Source organism: Lytechinus variegatus, chromosome 5, assembly GCF_018143015.1.
Source record: "Lytechinus variegatus isolate NC3 chromosome 5, Lvar_3.0, whole genome shotgun sequence".
In the NCBI taxonomy this organism is placed as follows: Eukaryota; Metazoa; Echinodermata; class Echinoidea; order Temnopleuroida; family Toxopneustidae; genus Lytechinus; species Lytechinus variegatus.
The window spans coordinates 21,460,580-21,481,104 of NC_054744.1; the positions used below are offsets into that span (position 1 = coordinate 21,460,580).

The following is a 20,525-nucleotide window of genomic DNA, read 5'->3' on the forward strand; positions in this document are numbered from 1 at the left end:
CACTAAAAAAGGCAACAGTTGGGTGGTGTCTCACATGATTCACATCAAACACTGATTGCACCATGGACCCTAAACTTACCAATTCCGAAAATCAAATTTGCATATTTTCAAGAGACATTCCTTTCTTCTCTTTACCTAAAATTGCAGACAGACTTACAAAAAAAAACAAGGTCATCGACAAAGAAAAGTACAAAACTGGTGACTTTCTGTCTTTCTTCCCTATTTCTTTTCCACCAAAATTAGGGACTGTCCCTCTTTAAATGTAGACAATTGGTATTTTGGCTGATGACCCGATTTCTATACACCTTAATGTGAAATCGGTGGAAATTGTTTTATGATGTCTCATCTTAATCGAGATAATATAAAGCGCTCTTTCATCTATTTAACCTGTTGAACATTAAATAATCAAACCCTAGGTATTATGTTGAGCGAGACCATCACTGGGCTATTTCATCACGATTGTCTAGAAAAGTGTCCTATGGAGAATGGGTTGAATACAGTATTAAAGCCAAATGAACTTCCACATCACTTCAGACAACACCAGATAAAGTAACAATATCCACATGCTTGACAGCCATTCATACTTTCAGAACACATTTTTAATGTACAATCTTCAATTAAAAAGAAAATATTTTGCAAAAATATTTATGAATCCCTTGATATTTTTAAAAGCACTATTCGTATTCTAGTCATTCTGAAAGCATATTGCATACTCATGATCAGTTTTTATGACATAGCCAACAGATTTCAATAGACAATACCTGTGCTCATCCTGTCAAAAGTTTTAAAGAAAATGAGAAATATATTCTTGAGCTACCATTAAAATTTTTTTTTCATTAAGAGAAAAATTGAAGGTTCTAATCATATATTTGAATGATATAAAGTAGTAGTCATCCATCCAGAATAGAAATGGTTGGGAGTTACATAAACGCACTGAATTTATCTGAATGGTAACAGGGCTTACTTCCGTAGACCTGTACACGCATGGACACCAAAGCCTGGTTCACATATGACACGAAAAACAAAACACAGCAACATTTTATAACAGTATTCATACATGGTCAGACCATTCGCACCAATTATTTCCCAATAATTGCATATCAAACGCTTCAAGCCTATTAAAGAAGTGATTGAAAGTTGTGGGAACAAATCATGACATCACATTGATTTTATGACTACATATTGGGTTTGTGGGCGTAATAAGGACATGGTGTTTATTTCAAGAACAAGACAGAATGAAAACTATGTCCTATAGTTACAATACCTGCTTTAAAAATAATATGGGCGCCAGTTGAGAGAAGTGAATACCAGTATCAGATCCCAAATTAGACCGACATCCATGAAATTTGTATTTCCAAGGACTACACCCACACACATATACACTTAAACATACATTAAAAAAAAGAATAAAAAAGGCCATTGATATACAATCTCTTGAGACTATGAAAATATCATTTTTTTTTAGCTCTCATAACAATAGTTTCAGAAGAACAAATCATTATTCTTGGGGGAAAAACCATGAAATTCTGGGGCATGGTACGGCTATCTTGTTGAAAATAAAAACGACTTGAATATTTTGAGCTTTGTACATCAGCCTAGGTGCAGGAAACTTGTAATTCATGAAAACTCTTCAGTCTCAAAACTTGCAATTCGGGAGCCATATGCATGAAAGGTCATTCATATTCCGTGGAACTACATTTCCACATCATTTGTTTTCAACATCGCTTTGTGACCCATAAGGTCACATCACATGCAATGGCAGGGAACATAGACTTTACGTTCACAAAGGTTTGCAAGAGTTGGATTTTAATAGGTTACAAAGGGATCATCAGTAGGCCTTACTTCTCCTTTTACAGTGACTTGATTGGCTGACAATGCCATCTCCATCTTCTGGGAAATGCAGGAAGAAGTGGAAACGTCTTTAAGGCAACAGACATTAGTGACTTTATTTGACTATTGTTATAAGCTACTGAAATCCTTACATCTGATTGGTTCAGAGCAGATTCGTCAGTGAAAATCACCAACAAGATGTTTTTATGAAACACTCCCCCTGATCATTTTTTCCCTTTCTTTATCTCTCTCTTTATGAAAAATGTTACCAACTGATGGGCTTGTCTTTGCACTTCTCCTGGACGTAGGCGGAAAACTTTCTTAGGAACTTGGGATACTCTCTCTTGTAGACTGTCCTTAGTACAGATCCAGGTACCCATCCACCTGGATTGGCTGGGAAGAGGAAAAAAAATAACCAAGGGAGGGAGATGTATCATGTTTAAGTACCTTAAAGGAATGAATTAACTTTACTGAAATTAGACATAAATTCTTCTTGCAAAAGGAGAGGTACGTATACTCTCTTTCCAGTGTATAATTGATAGTACCTGAACTTTATCTAGTTTATAAGTTATATAAACTAGATAGGAACACATTATCAAGGTTTGTCATACACCATGCCTGACAGCATCCAGCAGGTAGACTACATGGTTAGCCAAGCAGAGTGGCATGCAACCAGCAGAGACCATGTCAATGGGAGAATTCTTAACGGTATAGTGGTACATTTATTATGAAATTGTAAATATTTTGACAAATAACTGAACGATCTAGACTACTAAAGCTCTTGTACCACTACTACTACTACTACTACTACTACTACTAATACTACTACTACTACTAATACTCCTACTACTCCTACTACTACTACTACTACTACTACTACTACTACTACTACTACTACTACTACTACTACTACTACTACTACTACTACTAAATACTACTACTTCTACTGCTGCTGCTAAGCCTGCTAACACTAAAACTACAACTATTATGAATATTGCTGCAGCTACAATTAGCACCACTACACTGTACTCCTCTTACAAATATTGTCATTTCTATTATTTACTACTTCTACTACAACTACACCTACAGTATTCTAGCTATAAAACAAAAAGAAAGTAATCACAGCAATGTCTCAGACAAGGTCAGTGTGTCTTTAAGTTTCAAGAGTCAAGAGTAGTTCTGATTTTCATCCAATGATATTGAAACTGAAACTTAAGGAAGTTTACTTTTAAAACAATCATGAGGACTACCTTCAAGTTATACAAGGCACTTAAGTTATCTATTCTTTAAAAGAAATAGTTTTTTCTTTATTAATAATGATAAACTTAAGACTTAAATTGTCTTCAATATGCCTCGTAGAGAATGATTAACGACAAATCAATACTTGTAGTTAATTCCAATGTTAGTTCTTTGTCTAAGCAATATTGACACCCACACAACAATATTATGCATACGCAGACGGACAGACAGACGGACATGTACATAATGAAGTTGCTAAAAGACATTTGACTTTTATAAAAATAAACACAATATCACACTAGTCCAAGCTGCATTTGATGTTTAATTTACCTAGGAACAACATATCACTGAAATATTGTATTGAATGAATGATGAGTGAAAATCAAGTATTTCAATCAAACTTTTCTGAAGTAAAAGCCTCTTTATTTTACAGCAAAAAGTCTAGATTAATCTCACAATTACTGAAATTTCCCATACACCATCCCTCCGTTTTGGCCTATTCCACGTACCCTTTTCCTTCAATCTAACCCTTCTTGGCTGTGATTTTCACCCTAAAATCATCGTTTTCAAAGACATGCAGTTCAACCCATGGTTGCGTTTAATAAAGTCTTTGAAAGCGTAGAAATAAAATGCTGAAAGAGATGCGTTTTGGAATGTGCTTCGGCAGAACCACAGACATAAACGTTTCATTGAACACAATTAAGATATCAATAATAGTACCTGAATATTCAGGCATTTTGGAGACAAGTTTTAAATGCACATATTTTCTCTGTCTAGTGACTCAACACAAAATATGTCACAATGGCACAGCCAGGGTAGGCCCATATTGCCCTTGTCAAGACTCCGGCAACATGAGACTACTTTGGGAAATATTATATAGTGATTAGGCAACGAGCTGCCTTCCAGTTCAAGTATACATTGCATACACCCTAAAAATTATCTTAACAGGTCAAACTCACTGTCATTGATGTCAGGTTGCTATAACTTGTAATGATCTTAACCCTTTGATATTTTATTATATGATTGTTGTTGTTTTACTCGATTTTCTATAATGCCATAATTATTTCATTGCTATCATTTCAGTGTTTTTATCAGTGAATAAATTATACAATTAGTAATTTTATAATTAGTAACTGTTCCATTTTGATAACTTAAATATTTCAGTTTGATTCATATCATCATTTAAGTAAAAATTTTTGTTTATTTATGTTACCAAGCATTGTTATCTTTGACTTAGATTTTGACTTTATTTTCATGTATGATAAGATGATTTATGTTGTTCTTTATGTTTTCATCACGTCATTGATGAAAAACAGTTTTATACTGATCTTTTGTACCTGAATACATATGTTCTAATAAATAAATCTACTCTCCTCTATCTCTTGCTTCTTCCCTGTTTGCTTTAGTTAGAGCAGGTGATGGAGGATAGGAGGAGGGTTGAATTCAAGGAGGATGCACTGAATGTGATTGTGAAGTAACGTTTTATGATTACTTACCATGAGCAACATAGTAGATCTTACAGACGAGGTTTTCTCGTGTTGCTTTCTCTTTAGGTATATCAGGTGGATCAAGGAACGTCTGACAGAGCATGCTCACGTTGACCTTAGCTCTTATGCATTTGCTTGTCTGAAAAACACAAAACAGAAATGAAATTGTCACATTAGTCTACATATTACAGACTGATTTTGGAAAAATCATTAATCATGCAAATCACTAAACTCTAAAAGATAACCTATCATAATGCAAACAATTAGTTGCACTTGATATAGTATGGGCATTGAACCTTAACAAAACCTTGACATGGCCACACAGGTATAGCATAAGTATTAAAATGAACATATTGTACCTAAATTGCCCATCTCATAAGGCCAAAAATTGTGTGCTGAAGAGGCAGCAAATAAATTGGACTCCCTTCTCGGTCACAGGCCTCAATACCTTTACAGAATCTTACTATCATGACCACTGCAGCCAGGGCCCTTTAACACAAACACCTGCAATCAATGGTTAATTCAGTACGGCATTACATATTAGCTCCTGGTCAATCTCTTGTACAAAATTCACATGGAACACTAATGTTGATTGGCTACTGCCGTGTTGTGATTGATTGTAAACCTTTGTGTAACAGAGCCCAGACCTTGTTTTACTCCTATGATATGTTTAAGTTTTCATGCATGTCTGACCGGCATTCTTTCACCCTCTCAGAAAACACACAAGAGTTACGGAATGCATACAAAACTGTTTGCAAAATACTTCAAAGCCCCCTGGTTTACTAAAAAAATATTGAAAAACAAATATTGATTGAGTACTCAGAGTTAAGTGGAATCAAAGGATATTAAGCGAGGTAAATAAAGAAATGTGTTTCAATGCCAAGCTTTCCTATAAATGCTTTTCAATAGTAATTTTGCATGGAGGTTACAGAGAGGTGGACACAGAAAACATTGTTTTTTAGGTTTATTACCCAAAATTGAAATAATCAAGGATAGAAACTCCAATATATTCATTTTTTCTTTTCCATAAAAAGTATGTTGATTTAAAAAAACTCTGAAATATTCTAAGAATTCCATTGGAGCGAGGACACTAACAAAGTACTGATATATTTAGATATACCATGTACATGTGTTTGCCATAATAATAAACACCTAAGAGATGTAAATAGACCAAGTCCTTTCTGTGTATAACAATCATACTCTGATCATGGGATTTCTATTTTTTGAAGAAATATCTATTTCAATGCCATCAGGAAATAAATACAAGTTGAACATAAATATGCCTCACTTCGAGATCACTGAATCAAGGCATCTCTCTCATCAAAAAGGCATTGCACTGAACATGGAAAGAAGTATAGGGGACTACACTTAGTATTGAGCCAAAAAAAATTCAGATACTCCTCACCATATTAGCAGTACAAGAACATTCACACTTCTAAAGTGTTATCACTTGCAATGGACCATTTGTAAAATGATTTTTTTTTCTCCTGAATAACATGAATAGAATCTGAAAGCTCATAAATCAGAAAATGTAATACATTCTCTGGAAGTGAAATGTATACCTTCAAACGTTGAATTACTACATGGATGTCATGGGCCTGAATTTTGAGGTCCTGTTTAATTTAGGCCATGGTCTAACTATACTTAAATCATGGGAAGCCAAAAATGTCAACACTTTGTTACATTATGTGTTTCTTATGTTTACTGTATATTTTCCCAAAGCTTTAATGATAAGGAAACTAGTTTAGTTCTTAATAACTGACAGTTATGAATGAATTGATAGTAGAATGGTCTGATCAGTTGAACCTGAACTGTTAGATTTGTGTCATGGCTGGCTATCCAGCATTGTTAAACCATGACTTAAGACAAGCAATTTACATTATAGAGTTCAGAATACAGCCCAAAAATGTCTAATAGTGTGATTTCCCTGGATAGACATATTCTGCTTTCCCATCCTACTCTTATTCATTTGGGGAAACCAAAATTATTGATTGCCTAAAGTTTACTTTGTAAATCCGTAACTCAAGCATTGAAATATCTTAAACCATCCAAGTTCATGAAAGACTACATTTCCTATGGAGGACTCACCGCTTTGGGATGTTCTGTGGAGAAGTTGATGACGAGCCAGGAGCCAACATCTTGTGTGTTTTGAATGCTTAGGTCTAGTTTACGGAGATGGGAGACGAAGCATGTGTCTCGTTGGGTCGCTGGCCACACCCTTTTCATGAGCTGGTGTGAGATGACTGTGTCTGGGGAAAGCACTTCCAGTGTATTGGATATATCTAACGTAGCTGAAAGGATTTTTAAAAATGTATATACCATCTTAAAGCTGATGCCCTGGTACAGGAATATATGTCAGCAAATCCAAAGAAATAATCATTTTGAAATAGAACATTACTACTCAAACTATAATTAGAAGCCAAATACCACCCCACCTTATCCTAAGCATTCTTCCTCTTTGCTACCAATTCTTAACACTTCTTTCTTCTGCCGCTTTTTCTCCTCCTCCCCATCATTCCCCTCTCCTCTACTCGTCTTCCTCTTTCTTCTCCGTCCTCCACCTCTCTGCATCTCCCCCCCCCCCCCTCAAAATTATCCTTCTCCTTCACTCCACTTACAGGTAACTTTTTATTAGCATTTTTACAATCATTAATGTGAAAATGGTAAATGTCAAAATACTTACTATCCCATTCCATCCTAACATTGACATCCCAGAAGGTAAAACACATCTCATTGCTAGTGACATTCCTAATAGTATGGGTAGCTTTCAGAGGGTCGCATACCACTCCATCTATCTCTTGCTCACTCTTATATACCTGTAAATAGAGAGAGAGAAACAGAAAAGGGTGAAAGAAAGGGAGACAGAGAGAAGAGAAACAGAGAGATAGAAAGAAAAAAAAGGTTATATTTTATAATTATGGTCAAAAGTAAGCAAAAGAGGGATATTTTGAGAACAGTTTTCTCAACAACACAAAAAGCAAGTCCCCCCTAAATAATGATTAAAATAAAAAAAACATGTCAAGAAACACATTGGATGAGCAAATAACTTGGTAGCAGTGATTCTACACTCATCGACTGACTTCTGATTTATAAAAATAGACATGATTCATTGATTCTTGCATTAGTTAGCCAACAGTCAAGGGAAAATGTCATTTTTCAAGTCTCAAGAGTCATTTTCATATTTATGAAGAACGCCTTCTGGAGAATGTTCAAGTCATTTGGATGCTCATCATCCAATGATAGACCCAGAATGCATTAATACTGAATGAAGAGATATACCAATTCCAGGCTTTAAGAGATTCATGATAAAATTTGTATTGCTAAGAGGGAGCATTAAATTCTAAACTTAAATTGTATACGAATAAAAAAATAATAAATTGTTGCAAAGCTAGTATAAAAGTGAAACAAATTAAATGTGATATTCCATTTATCATCTTGGTTAATTAATACTTTAACTTCCTTATGTAGAGAGAAAATAAATCAATTAAAAAGAGAGAATAAACCCTCTTGACCTGAGATGTATCACTTTCACTTTGTGATTATGCAAATCAAGTCCACATCCAAGCAGTTAAACATATACAGATACTACAAATTGAGGGAAATTTGATATTATTGTTGAAGGATATTTGATATCATTTTTCTTTTCTTCAAATGTCTTTCAGTCATTAAAGGACAAGTCCACCCCAACAAAAAGTTGATTTGAATAAAAAGAGAAAATCCGACAAGCATAACACAAAATTTCCTGAAAATCGGATGTAAAATAAGAAATTTATGACATTTTAAAGTTTCGCATAATTTCACAAAACAGTTATATATATATGCACATCCTGGCTGGTATGCAAATGAGGAGATTATAATGTCATCCACTCACTATTTCTTTTGTATTTAATTATATGAAATATCAAATATTCTAATTTTCTCCTCATTATCAAGTGATACAACTATTAATTCGTCCCTGAACATGTGGATTTAGCATTGTTTAATACTATATGGTTCAGTCAAGTTGGTCCTTATTGTCAAATCTAAAAAAAAAATGAAATATTGTACAATTCAAACAATAAAAAACAAAAGAAATAGTGAGTGATGGACATCATCGACTGACACACCTAGTTGTGCATATCGTTGTTTTGTGAAAAATAAGCAAAACTTTAAAATGTCATAACTTTCTTATTTTACATCCAATTTTGATGAGATTTTCAGCACTATGCTAGTTTGATTTTTCTCTATTTATTCATTTTAGCATTTTCCTGGGGTGGACTTGACCTTTAACAATTTTACTATCCACTCGCCCGAGTCGATTAAGGAGCCCTGTTTAATGATTACTTCATGATTTGCTATTATTTTTGGAAAACCCTTGAGCAAAGCACCAAATAGCTAACAATTTGCAATACTGTGCAGTTTTGTCATTATTAAATGTGGTACCAAGCGCAGTAACAAAATCCCTTTGATTATTAAAAGGGCATATTTCCATAAGCAAAAAATCTTCTACCTAAAGTTCTAGAAATATAAAAAGATTTCACCTTATTTTGGCATCTCCATGATGCCCGAGTTCAAATCTTGGTTATCCATCTTCATCTGGTAAGTTTTTGTACAACTTAAAGATAAATTCCAGTTTTGGTAACGATCTCAAAATAACTTTTTATAGAATCTAATATAATGACCACCCAAGTGTCTGTGTGTATGAATAATATGTGCCAAAGGATTCTGGAAGAAATTGTGTAATTGCTGAGAAATAAGCAAAATAAACGCGGATTCTTGAAATCTCAATCAAATTAATTTTCAGAATTCCAACTTGATCATTTATCCTTCACTACTTTATCACTGGCTTACTTAATAATTCTATTCTTGATTAATCAGATATTTCTAACAATTATTTTCTTCCAAATAAGGATTTTAGAAACTCCTAAAAAGTACACTATATTTGGGAAAATATATATATGTTAATTGGAGAACTTTGAAAATGAGAAGTGCTAAAAGGCTGTGAGCACTTCTAAACAATTACAATATGTTTGCAAATACAATGGAGCAAGTTAAACATTATCAAGCCAAATGGAAGTAAGCATGTAGACTGGATGAGTCGGAACATTATTCATTAATCAACATTTCAATTTCATTACGTAAGCCCCATATACTTTCTAAGTTATGATGACATTTCAAAAACTTAACCTTTGGTTAAGATTTTGATATTGGTTCCCCCAACATGGTCTAAATGGTCAAAATTTGTGTTTTAATCAAACTGAACTAAATTATGATTTAATACTGTAATTCTAATTTTAGACGCAGCCTCAACGATTGATAGATTTTTTAATAACTCTGCAGTGACCCAAATTCCATTTCATTATGTACACTTTTCCTTTGTATGTAAATATTCATTGAACTTTCATGTTTGTATAACTGTTAAATGTATCTTTACTTGAACTTTATTATCATTGTATTCTATATGTGTTGATATTAAATAGAATAAAGATATTAAATCTCCTGCCTGCTTGACTCAATATAGTGAAAGGTGGGTGAGAGACTATCATACCTTCAAAATGACTTCAGTCTACAGATTATCACATGAAGTAGACTAGATTAAAAGAATTATTGGTCGAATGTAATACAATTCAGGTTTATTCTAATGCATTAAAGTGCTAAGTTGTAATCGGACATTTCTAGAGACAGAAGGTCACTCCACTGGAATATAACCCTAGTGTTTTATCACAGAGGCATGGCAAAGGTATGCACTGATTTTCACACATACACATACACAGTGGGCTTTGATCCTCAAATCAGAGGCAGCACAACAATTGAAACACAAATCACCTCAGACGAAAAAAAAAAATGGAAGAAAAAAATGTGTCACAAAAGAATATGACAATGATGATGAAGAATAGAGTTATGGAACCATGCTCTGAAAGATGTGACCCTGTTTATTATTAGGTGTTCTATTATCTGTTCTCTTCTGTATTCACAGACTGTGGAAATGATAAATTCCCATAACTGATCCAACACTGTACTGTTGGGTCAAGGAAAACTTGCCTTTATTTCTGTTATGAAAGTTAGTTAGTTTTTATAAAAATAACAACATGTGTGATCTTTAGGTAACTCGCAAGGCTGTTTCAAGTCAATGTTTACATTTGAGTGTGTGCTTCTCCTCATTTATTTAATACAACCTGTAATTTCTTTTTCACTTTAAAGGGAAAGATATGACTTTGCTGAAAGCTCACCACTCTTAAATCATTATTAATAAGTCAATAGATCAATAGCTATTCAGAAAATAAAGAAGTAGTAATCTCTATACATGTACTCTGAAACAACAACCTAACTGTATGTAGTTAAAAATCAGATTAATCAAGTGGGTGCAAATGATATCAGCCAATTTTTTCTTATCGGTAATGAGTGTTCAAGTAAAATTGCCTATTCAAATATGACCACAGTTCAGCTCATTACACCCTCTCATTATTAAGTGATGGTTAATCAGTTTATTTTTGAGCATGTACTTGTACTAGTATGACTACTCCAAATGAGCTAATTTGGTAATAATGAGGTGTCTGACAACTTGAATAATTTTTTTTTCCACGCAAAACCAATCCTGGCTTTCATATAACAAAAAATTTATAGTTTTGGGTATTTGTTTTGAACCCCACACCTTGTGGTTCAAAGTCAGAAGACCTATCCACTGAGCCACAACGCCTCTATATTTTTAACGTGCCAGTCAAAGGAATGCAAGTTCATAATCCCATATGAATGATCATTTTGAAGAGTTTTATGGGCAATTGCAGTTTGATTACTAAAATTTATATCATAAATAAGCATTGATAAACAGTATAACATGTCAGAGATGAGTAAACAATTATGTTTGTTCTTAAATCGGTCGTAACTTAAACATATTTACACATGACACTTTAATATTTTATAACAATTAATTTGTTGTAACATGTCTCTGCATGCACGGCTGCTTGGTAGAATTTGGAAGGACTTGATTTTAAACCAAGGGCCAACTGGTATGCTTTAAAGGTAAAGTCCACCTCAGAAAAATGTTGATTTGAACCAAAATAGAAAAATCAGACAAGATGAAGCACAATGCTGAAAATTTCATCAAAAACGGATGTAAAATAAGAAAGTTATGACATTTCAAAGTTTCGCTTATTTTTAACAAAACAGTTATATGAACGAGCCAGTTACATCCAAATGAGAGAGTTGATGATGTCACTCACTCACTATTTCTTTTGTTTTTTGTTTGAATTATACAATATTTCATTTTTTACGAATTTGACAATTAGGACCTCCTTGCCTGAACCATAAGATGTTAAAATAATGGAATTCCACATGTTCAGGGAGGAATGAAACTTCATTTCACATGACAATGACAAGAAAATCAAAATATTTCATATTTCATATCATAAAATATAACACAAATAGTGAGTGAGTGATGTCATCAGTTCCCTCATTTGCATACCGACCGAGATGTACATATAACTGTTTTGTGAAATTAAGTGAAACTTTAAAATATAACTTTCTTATTTTACATCCGATTTTGATGAAATTTTCAGCGTTATGCTTGTTGGATATTACTTGGATTTTTCTCTTTTTATTCAAATCAAGTTTTTGTTGGGGTGGACTTGTCCTTTAAGTATTCTAGCCATGGATATCTGCCGTCAAAGAAATCAAATGTACGATGGAAATTAACTGTAAGCCGAATGCAGGGCAAGAACAAAAATTCCAATTGTAAATAAGATTTTGAATCTTTTTTATTTTTAACATCCAATCTGGATTTATTATTTGATTGATTACCCTTTATTTTCATGTCAAAGTTTCATGAACTATGTTCATATAATTTCGAAAGTTATGTTAGGCGTTGCTGAACCAGCCCGAGTTTGCTCAATCTCAAGATTTTAGCCCGATCGGCCCTCTTTCGTGACTAATCTCGAGATTCAAGAAACCCTGTCTCCACCATCTCAAGAATAATTCGTAAAATAGCGCGCTATTTTGCAAATAATCCCAAGTTAACTTGGGATTGCAATCTCGAGATTAATCCTATGAACTAGCACGATAATTGCGTCTCTATTACAAAAATCTCAAATTGTTCAGATCGGGATAATTTGCCGGATCAGAAATAGCGCGCTAATTTGAAAACTTGGGTTGGTGCAGACGTTGGCATTTCAAAAACTTAACATTGGTTAAGATTCCAATGTTGACGACGCTGCCGTCGCAGCCGCCATCGTAGTCAGAAAAGCCTTGTCTATGGTCCTGCTCTGCTATGCAAGCAAGACAAAAAATCGTTTTTGTTACAAATATCAGATTGAAACTGAAAGTTAGTACTGAAATAAAAGATAAAAACAAGTCCTTTTAAAAAATACATAACCACAAATTTTACTGTGGGTAAAAAAAAAGGAAGTAAAAAAATATTCTGTTTCTGATACTAGATGCTGAAATTCAAATGCAGTTGACTTAGATGGTATCGGGTTGGTGTATAAAATGGGTTGATGTCACTTTTAAGGGTAACTTTGCTTTCATTTTTGAAAGGAAGGAAGGTGTTATCGAGGTGCCCTGTTAATGTATGTGCTCAGCAATGTTGTTAAACAGAGCATGCAATCAAAATGGTGTTTACATATAAACTAGTGTATTGGGAGTCCAACACTCAAACCTTCCAAACAACAACTATAAAAAGAAATAGGCTAGAATATCAATATGTACCATTATGAATGGAGCCCCCATGAGCAAGAATATATGTAAAAAGTTCGTATTACACTTTTTTGTTAGATTGATATAAAGGTCAGGGGATCAAATGAACACTAAGGTTAAAAACCACAAAGAAAATGGGCTCAAAGATTATTTGTCAAAATTCCACAATCCTCATAAGTTTCAGCACCAATGGAGTAATAGAAAGGCAAGAGAGAGAGAGCGAGAGAGAAAGGGAGAGAGAACAATAAATTAAGTGGAAAATCTTGGAAGCTTTTCAGGCTCCAGATTATGGAGAGGTGGAGCTTCACTGGCAAAGCAGGCCACACCTCCAAACTGTTACTGGGGAGGAGTGATGAATATTGATAACTTCAGTGCTAAGGTAATGAATATTCATGAAGGGTGGGGAACTCTTTTTTGAATGATGTGATATAATATAGGCCACAACTTATCCTGAGAGCTGAATGTGGTAATGAAGCAAGGATCCTGTATGTGACAATGGCAGCAATGTGGAATAATATTCATTGAACAATAGTTGTTTAAACTCAAAAAAAAATTTGGGTTTTCCCTGATAGTGGTTTTAGGCCCCTCCAAGTGAGTACCCTACTTCATTCCCATCAGTAAGAAATATGTAGATCAGGGTCCTGTAACACAAAGATTAGCAATTGATCGTACGCTGGATATTCACGATCGATTGTACATTGTAGTCAATGCAATCAATCGTAGAAAAATGTTCTACGATCATTGCTAAACTTTGTATCGCGGGCCCCAGATTTTTCCATCCTGTGTCATGTTCAGACAGTTGTAAGTAATGTCATGCTTTTTATGCTATTTAAAATGTGATTACTGATGGATTTGAGGCCTGGGGAAGGGGGGGGGGCAGCTCATATCATAATTTGTGTACCTCAAAAATTCTTGAAATACGGGTCTACGTGTAAAAAAAGGAACTAAGTAGGTGTAAAATATAAGGTACTGGGAACTTATGGCACAGTCACATTTTCCCTGTGGCGGCCGTACGGAGAGTCGAAAGTGGCCATTTTAACATTTTTTGCAAAAGCTTCATATAGGTGGTTTGAATAATAATTAATAAAACAGCTATTTTTGACTCACCGTAAGGCTGCCGTAGCGGGGAAATGTGACTGCAGCGAAAGTCTATTGGGCAGAGTAAAAATACTGTCTGAGGAACTGCGTGTGTTCCCTGTGGTGCTACGTACATGGTCATTGCCCGCTATCGAGGTAGGCACGATTACTGCCTGCACGCTCCCTATTGCACCAAAGCAGATATATTTTGTAACAGGGCTCTTCAGGGTGGGGTCGTATTTGTACAGCTTCTGAGAAATTTAATGGTGAATTTTAGTCATATACTTAAATATTTATGATATATCCCCCCTCCCTGAGCCTATAATCTGGGAGGCTGTAGCTTTTGTCTTTGCGTTACGCAAAACATAACAAAAGTATTTTCATTCATTATGTTTTGTTTTAGAAATAGAATTGATGGAATTTATATTTCATGATATGAGGCTTGCATATGACATCAAAAATTTAAGAAAAAATCAATTCCTCTCGTATTCTTTGATAGATTTTCATCAAACCTTCGCCATTACTTTTTTTTCAAATTATTCTGCTTTTATCAAAACCAATGAACTTCCCCTTTAAAAAGTCAAGATTAAAGGACAAGTCCACCCCAACAAAAACTTGATTAGAATAAAAAGAGAAAAATTCAACAGGCATAACACTGAAAATTTCATCAAAACGGATGTAAAATAAGAAAGTTATGACATTTTGATGAAATCTTCAGCATTGTGCTTGTCTGATTTTTCTCTATTGATTCAAATCAACATTTTTCTGAGGTGGACTTGACCTTTAATAACAATAATAATATAAATTCATAAAGCACAGAAGCTATCATATAAAGTACATTCTACTGTGCTTTATGGGAATCCTAAAATGCTTGTTATAAATTGAAATGATTACTAAGCCTATGGGAACGCATAAATTAGCTGCATATGGTAATGTTCTTGTGATGTTGGACAAGTAACCAAATGACTAAAATAACATCTTTTTCTAAACTTTTATTCCCAATGATATTTTTGTTCATGAGGCAATACAAAAAAAAAAGTTATCTATGTTACTCTAACCACTATCAAACATTTCTTCCAATGTATCTGTTGCCTAGTAAAAAGAGTAATCCTGTACGAACTGATTCATCACCATCCATGTGTCATAACATTAACAATGATATTCATTGCTAAAGACTAAGTGCATTGTGTCTGATATTAAAGCATTCCAATATATTAAATCAAATCAATTCCCCCTTGTTCAGTTCCACACAGAGAGGATGTTTCCCAGGTGGGGGACTAAACTAAATTAAATCCACCCTTTTCAAAATGAGCTAACAATAAATGGTTCATGCATGCATGAATATAGCACCTTTTCAGGTACATGTACTTTTCTGTGTACATCATGAAAGGGACTGAGGGGGGAGGCAAAGTGCCTTTAATAATAGTTTTGATAACCCTTTAAAGTGATTGGTTAACATTGGTTTGACTTTTAAAAAATCTGAGCTAGAAGGTCACACTTGTCACCTGTGTCTGTGATATGTTACAAAAATGAAGCCCAGAAAAAATTGCGTTCGAAAATAATTATTTAGTGCTTCAAAAATTGAAATATAAAGTGACCGGAAACACAATATTAATTTCATTCCATACACTTATGTGTACTATTTAGGCGTCTATAAGACACCTATTTACAAAATCAGGGTTTGTCTTGTAGTTTTAGCTTTTCATTCTCAATAATGGTTGTTTTCAGGGTTTATTAGTTCTAATACATGCACTTGTACACATGTTTCATCTTGGTTTGATAATTTTTTAAATCGGCTGCTCACAAAGTTAAATAATACCTTTAAAGGGGGAGTGAACTGTGTGTGGTCTCTCATTGGCTGTGTGTTATAGTCGTAAAATATATGCTTTAAGATGTCTACTAATACTACAGAGACTAAACTGACCTATAATTGTATTTGTCTAGAGAAACTAAAATGTTTTGAGGTAAAATAATTGTTTCGCTACTTGGTAACATAATTATTGTGGTATAAAATATTGAGTAGTTACTTAGCATGTTATCATTCAAGTGGGTCTACATTCCTGGACTACACTAGCATTATGGGTCAGGAAACGGGCCAGGTATGAGTAGTTGAGGACTCAAGATGGCGTTATTGGTTTGTATCTGCTTTAAAGTTGTTTGGAAATTTTGACAGGAAAATGCTTCTTTATAAAATAGAGGTAACCTCTGATGTCCTGTCAGGGATTTCCAGGGACACCACTGTGTACAATGATATTGTTAAGAAGCCCCCCCCCCCCCCACTTTTCTTCTTCCCCCAAAACCAATATGATGTATCATAACAAGTTATGTGCAATAGACATATGTATAGCTCAGAAACATTAGAATCGCGTTCATATATGGTAGGATAAACTACTTTAATCAAATGCATTATAACATTCATTTGCAAAAAGTCCCTAACTATATTAATGACGAAGTTCCAAAATGCACAAACTTAAGCACTCTAACCATTTCATTATGTCAAGAGTTTGTAGGGTAACTTTGGGTGTTATGTCATCACAATCATTTTGGACCCACATCTCCCCCCCCCCAAAAAAAAAAAAAAAAATATATATATATATAATACGAATAATTGAACAAAATTAATAATCCCAGAACTAAATGAATAAAGAAAATATATCAGAATATAAAGAATCATAAATAAATGAAAAAAAAATTGAATAAGTAAATAATGAAAGTAATCAAAATGAAAAACAATAATACAAATAAATATTATAACATCATAGCTGAGTAACAAAATTTACTTTTTCATCAAGGGTCTTAGGATATATTTTATGCCAGATAAAGTAATTATAGAAGCGGAAAAATTGAACATGCATGTATAATCCTGCATACTGGTGGCATAATTGGATGCAAACATTATTCACATTACTGTTTAATGCATTAAGTTACATATCCATTAACTTTTATTATGGGATATAATGTTGGACCAGTTTTACATTTAATACAATCTAATGTAAAATGATTTTAAAAAGTCAGAAATTAAGTGCTTCATATCGCATTTTCATCATATGTAAATGATACATAATACTTAAAACTGCAATAACTAATGAAATGAGACATTTGAAAAGACCTGGTACTTCCTTGTTTTCCAGACACATTCAGCTTTGGTTGTAGAGAGACACCATGTAAAGGTAAGGGCGGGCCGAATGATAAAACGCTTGGTTCCCGGACGCGATTGGCGCACTCAGGAAGGAAAACCCAAATTCCTGTTTATTTGCCTAAACTTAACTAACACCTAAAAAGAGAGTGAAACTTGCACCACTGACGAGGACCCCTGATTACCAAGCATCTATTTCCTGCCTCAGTTCTTTATTAAAGGCCAAGTCCACCCAAACACACAGATTATTTGAATAAAACACCTAAAACCAAACAAGCTTGACACTGAAAATTTCATCAAAATCGGATGCGAAACAAGAGAATTATGAAATTTTAAAGTTTTTCTTAATTCCACAAACAGTCATTCTGGGTTGTATGTTAATGAGAAAACCAATGTCTTCACTTACTCTTTCTTTTGTATCCATCGTAAGAATGAAATACTTCATTTGTTCCACATCCGATTTGATACATTTCATTGTTCTCTGAACGGATGAAATTGTCATTGTTTAATTCAATGAAGGGTTTCCTTATAATCCAATCTTGAAAAATCGCACAATTCATATTGCAAAATACAAAAGGAATAATGAGCATGTGATCTATAAATTTCTATCTTCAAGCACAGGCCTTTTTATGGTAAAACAAGAAGTAATTCTGAAAGTGGATAATGACACAGGTAAAGGAGGCACCTCTCCACTTTGCCATATATTTTTTTTTTCGGCAACTTCTAGTATGCATTGCTTAGTCTTTATATCAATAGTAAGTATTACAGATGATGCATAAAAGTAAAATATTTTGTATCAAAGAACAAATCTTAATCATTTTGTTTGATGAAGCCAAAGAGATAGCTGAATATTTTCTACTAGAAGAAACAAATGTTATAGTGCAATATTCAAAGTGACATTCCAAATGGTCAAGAGGTGTACAGAAATACAATATCATTGCAATTTGAAATAATATTCACAGCCTCCTATGTTTCTATGTAAATTAAAAAGAGGTACTACAGGTTGAAAATGCTGCAATTAGACCAGATTAAAATCAGAATTAAAAACTTAAAACTATCACTGAAGGTGATTAATACCCCCACTCTACCAAGGCAACAGTTTCCAACACATGGAAAAAAAATGTCTTGCCCATCTTTACCCCGAGACCTACAGTATGTGTGACTTGAAAATTGGTTTAAAGGTAAATGCTAGTTTTGGTAACGATATCAAAATGAGTTCGTACAGAATCCAATGAAATGACCACTAAAGTGTCTGTTTGTATAAATAAAACGCATGTGCCAAAGGATTCTGGAAGAAATTGTGTAATTGCTGAGAAATCAGCAAATAAGCACAGGATTCGGGTAGGGCGTCGGGCCCGACGCCCTGAGCAATAATTATACATTGTCCCACGTGCGCTTATCTGTGTTGGGGATTTTCGGTGTGAACATTTTTCAGCGTAGATTTCAAGATTTCACAAAGTCCAGTTAATGTAACTGTACCAGATCTAGATCCTCGATGATAAACTTGCAATTAAGCCTTGTTTTACAGACTTTCTCATGAAATCAGTGTTAACTGCAACTACTGGAATTTCTCTTTAAACTGATCAATGAAGTAGTTTGAACTGCAAGATTTTTGCCTAACTATTGACAGATGTATGTTCAATATTCAAAGTGACATTCCAAATGTTACCATGGCAACACAATTTCAGACACATGCAAAAATATGTCCTGCACATCTTTACTTCAAGACCAATGTGTGAGCTAAATTTCATGAAAATTGGTTGAAAACTAATCAAGTAGTTCAAACCCCAAGGAGTAGTTTGAACTGCCAGATTTTTACCTTATTTTTGCCAAAATATACCATTACCATGGCAACACAAATTCCAACACATGCAGAAAATGTGTCTTGCACATCTTCACTCCAACACCATCATGTGTTCCAAGTTTAATGAAAATTGGTAGAAAACTGAGGAATTAATTCTATGTGTAAGATTTGCAATGGACCAAACGCCCGACCAACATGACATAATCAGCCCAGATTTTGCATATTACTTACATACATGTACATACATTACTGATTTGAAAAAATATTGATGAAATTTTCATCATTTTGCTTGTTGAATTATGTGTACTCTGTGTAGGAACCATTTATTATGTTCTCTTTTGTATTTAGAGTACATGTATGTACACGGTTGCTATAATGTGGCTGTATGAATAGTGTAGGAATAGTATGGTGGGACTCCTAGATTGGGGCCCTGTTTAGTCTGTGTCAAACAATTAAAATAAAATGGTATTTCCAAACAGAGAGATGAGACAGAGCAAATCTATACTGCACTCAAACTATACTTAATTCAGCTAAACAGCAAAATAAAAGGTGTAGAGAACGTCCTTGACTATTCAATAAAAATTGTGATGTATTGTGATTTGCCCTATGTCCTGTTTCTCTGGTAGTGGTACACAAAAAACATTAAAGCAGATAGCTCCATCCGTTCTATTGTGGTTTGTTCAGGTTCATAAAATTCAGAACTTACCCATGTCATGATTGTAAAGAATGACCTAACAGGGATAATTGGAGGGGGGATTGAAGGGGAGGGAGAACGAGGTGCTGGGAAAGGAGAGAGGGGGGTACAGAGAAGAAGGGGGAGGATGAGACACTGAAGTGGGGTGGGGTGGGAGAAAGATAGGGAGGAGAGAGATAAAAGAGAGGGGTAGGAGAGAGGAGAAAATGGATGAAAAAAAGTGGATGAAGGTGGAAATAAGATAGGCAGAAAGGGGGGGGGGGTGAAAACTACAGAAAATGAAGGTGGGTGTTTCATGAAGCTGTTTGTAAGTCAAGAGCGACTTTAAGAATGACTGGTGATCCTTCTTAAGTGCTAGATAGTCACCAATGAACATTTTGATGTATACCAATTACCACAAGAAAGAATCACCACTTGTACTTAAAGTCACTCTTAACTTACGAACAGCTATATGAAACACCCCCCCCCCCCCCCTGTGAGGGTTGGAATGAATGGCTAGTGTTAAACGCAGGAAGGTACAGAGCCATAGGAACCATGAAGAGAGATCAGATATCTTCCTGTCAGAAAATACTTTTGTCCTTTTATTCTCTC

The 20,525-nt window shown here is 34.3% G+C and overlaps 1 protein-coding gene across 1 annotated transcript in view; it reads right to left on the bottom strand.

Annotated features, from left to right (window-relative positions):
• Nucleotides 1–239: 239 nt before the first annotated feature.
• LOC121415715 (ceramide transfer protein-like) overlaps nucleotides 240–20,525 on the bottom strand; it is a 64,691-nt gene continuing 44,405 nt past the window's right edge. The window contains exons 10-13 of the mRNA XM_041609036.1: nucleotides 7,240–7,372; nucleotides 6,645–6,847; nucleotides 4,566–4,695; nucleotides 240–2,223 (exon numbers count right to left, since the gene is read on the bottom strand). Coding sequence (XP_041464970.1) covers nucleotides 2,096–2,223; nucleotides 4,566–4,695; nucleotides 6,645–6,847; nucleotides 7,240–7,372 — 594 coding nt within the window. The 3' untranslated portion in view covers nucleotides 240–2,095. The remainder of the gene's footprint in view (nucleotides 2,224–4,565; nucleotides 4,696–6,644; nucleotides 6,848–7,239; nucleotides 7,373–20,525) is intronic.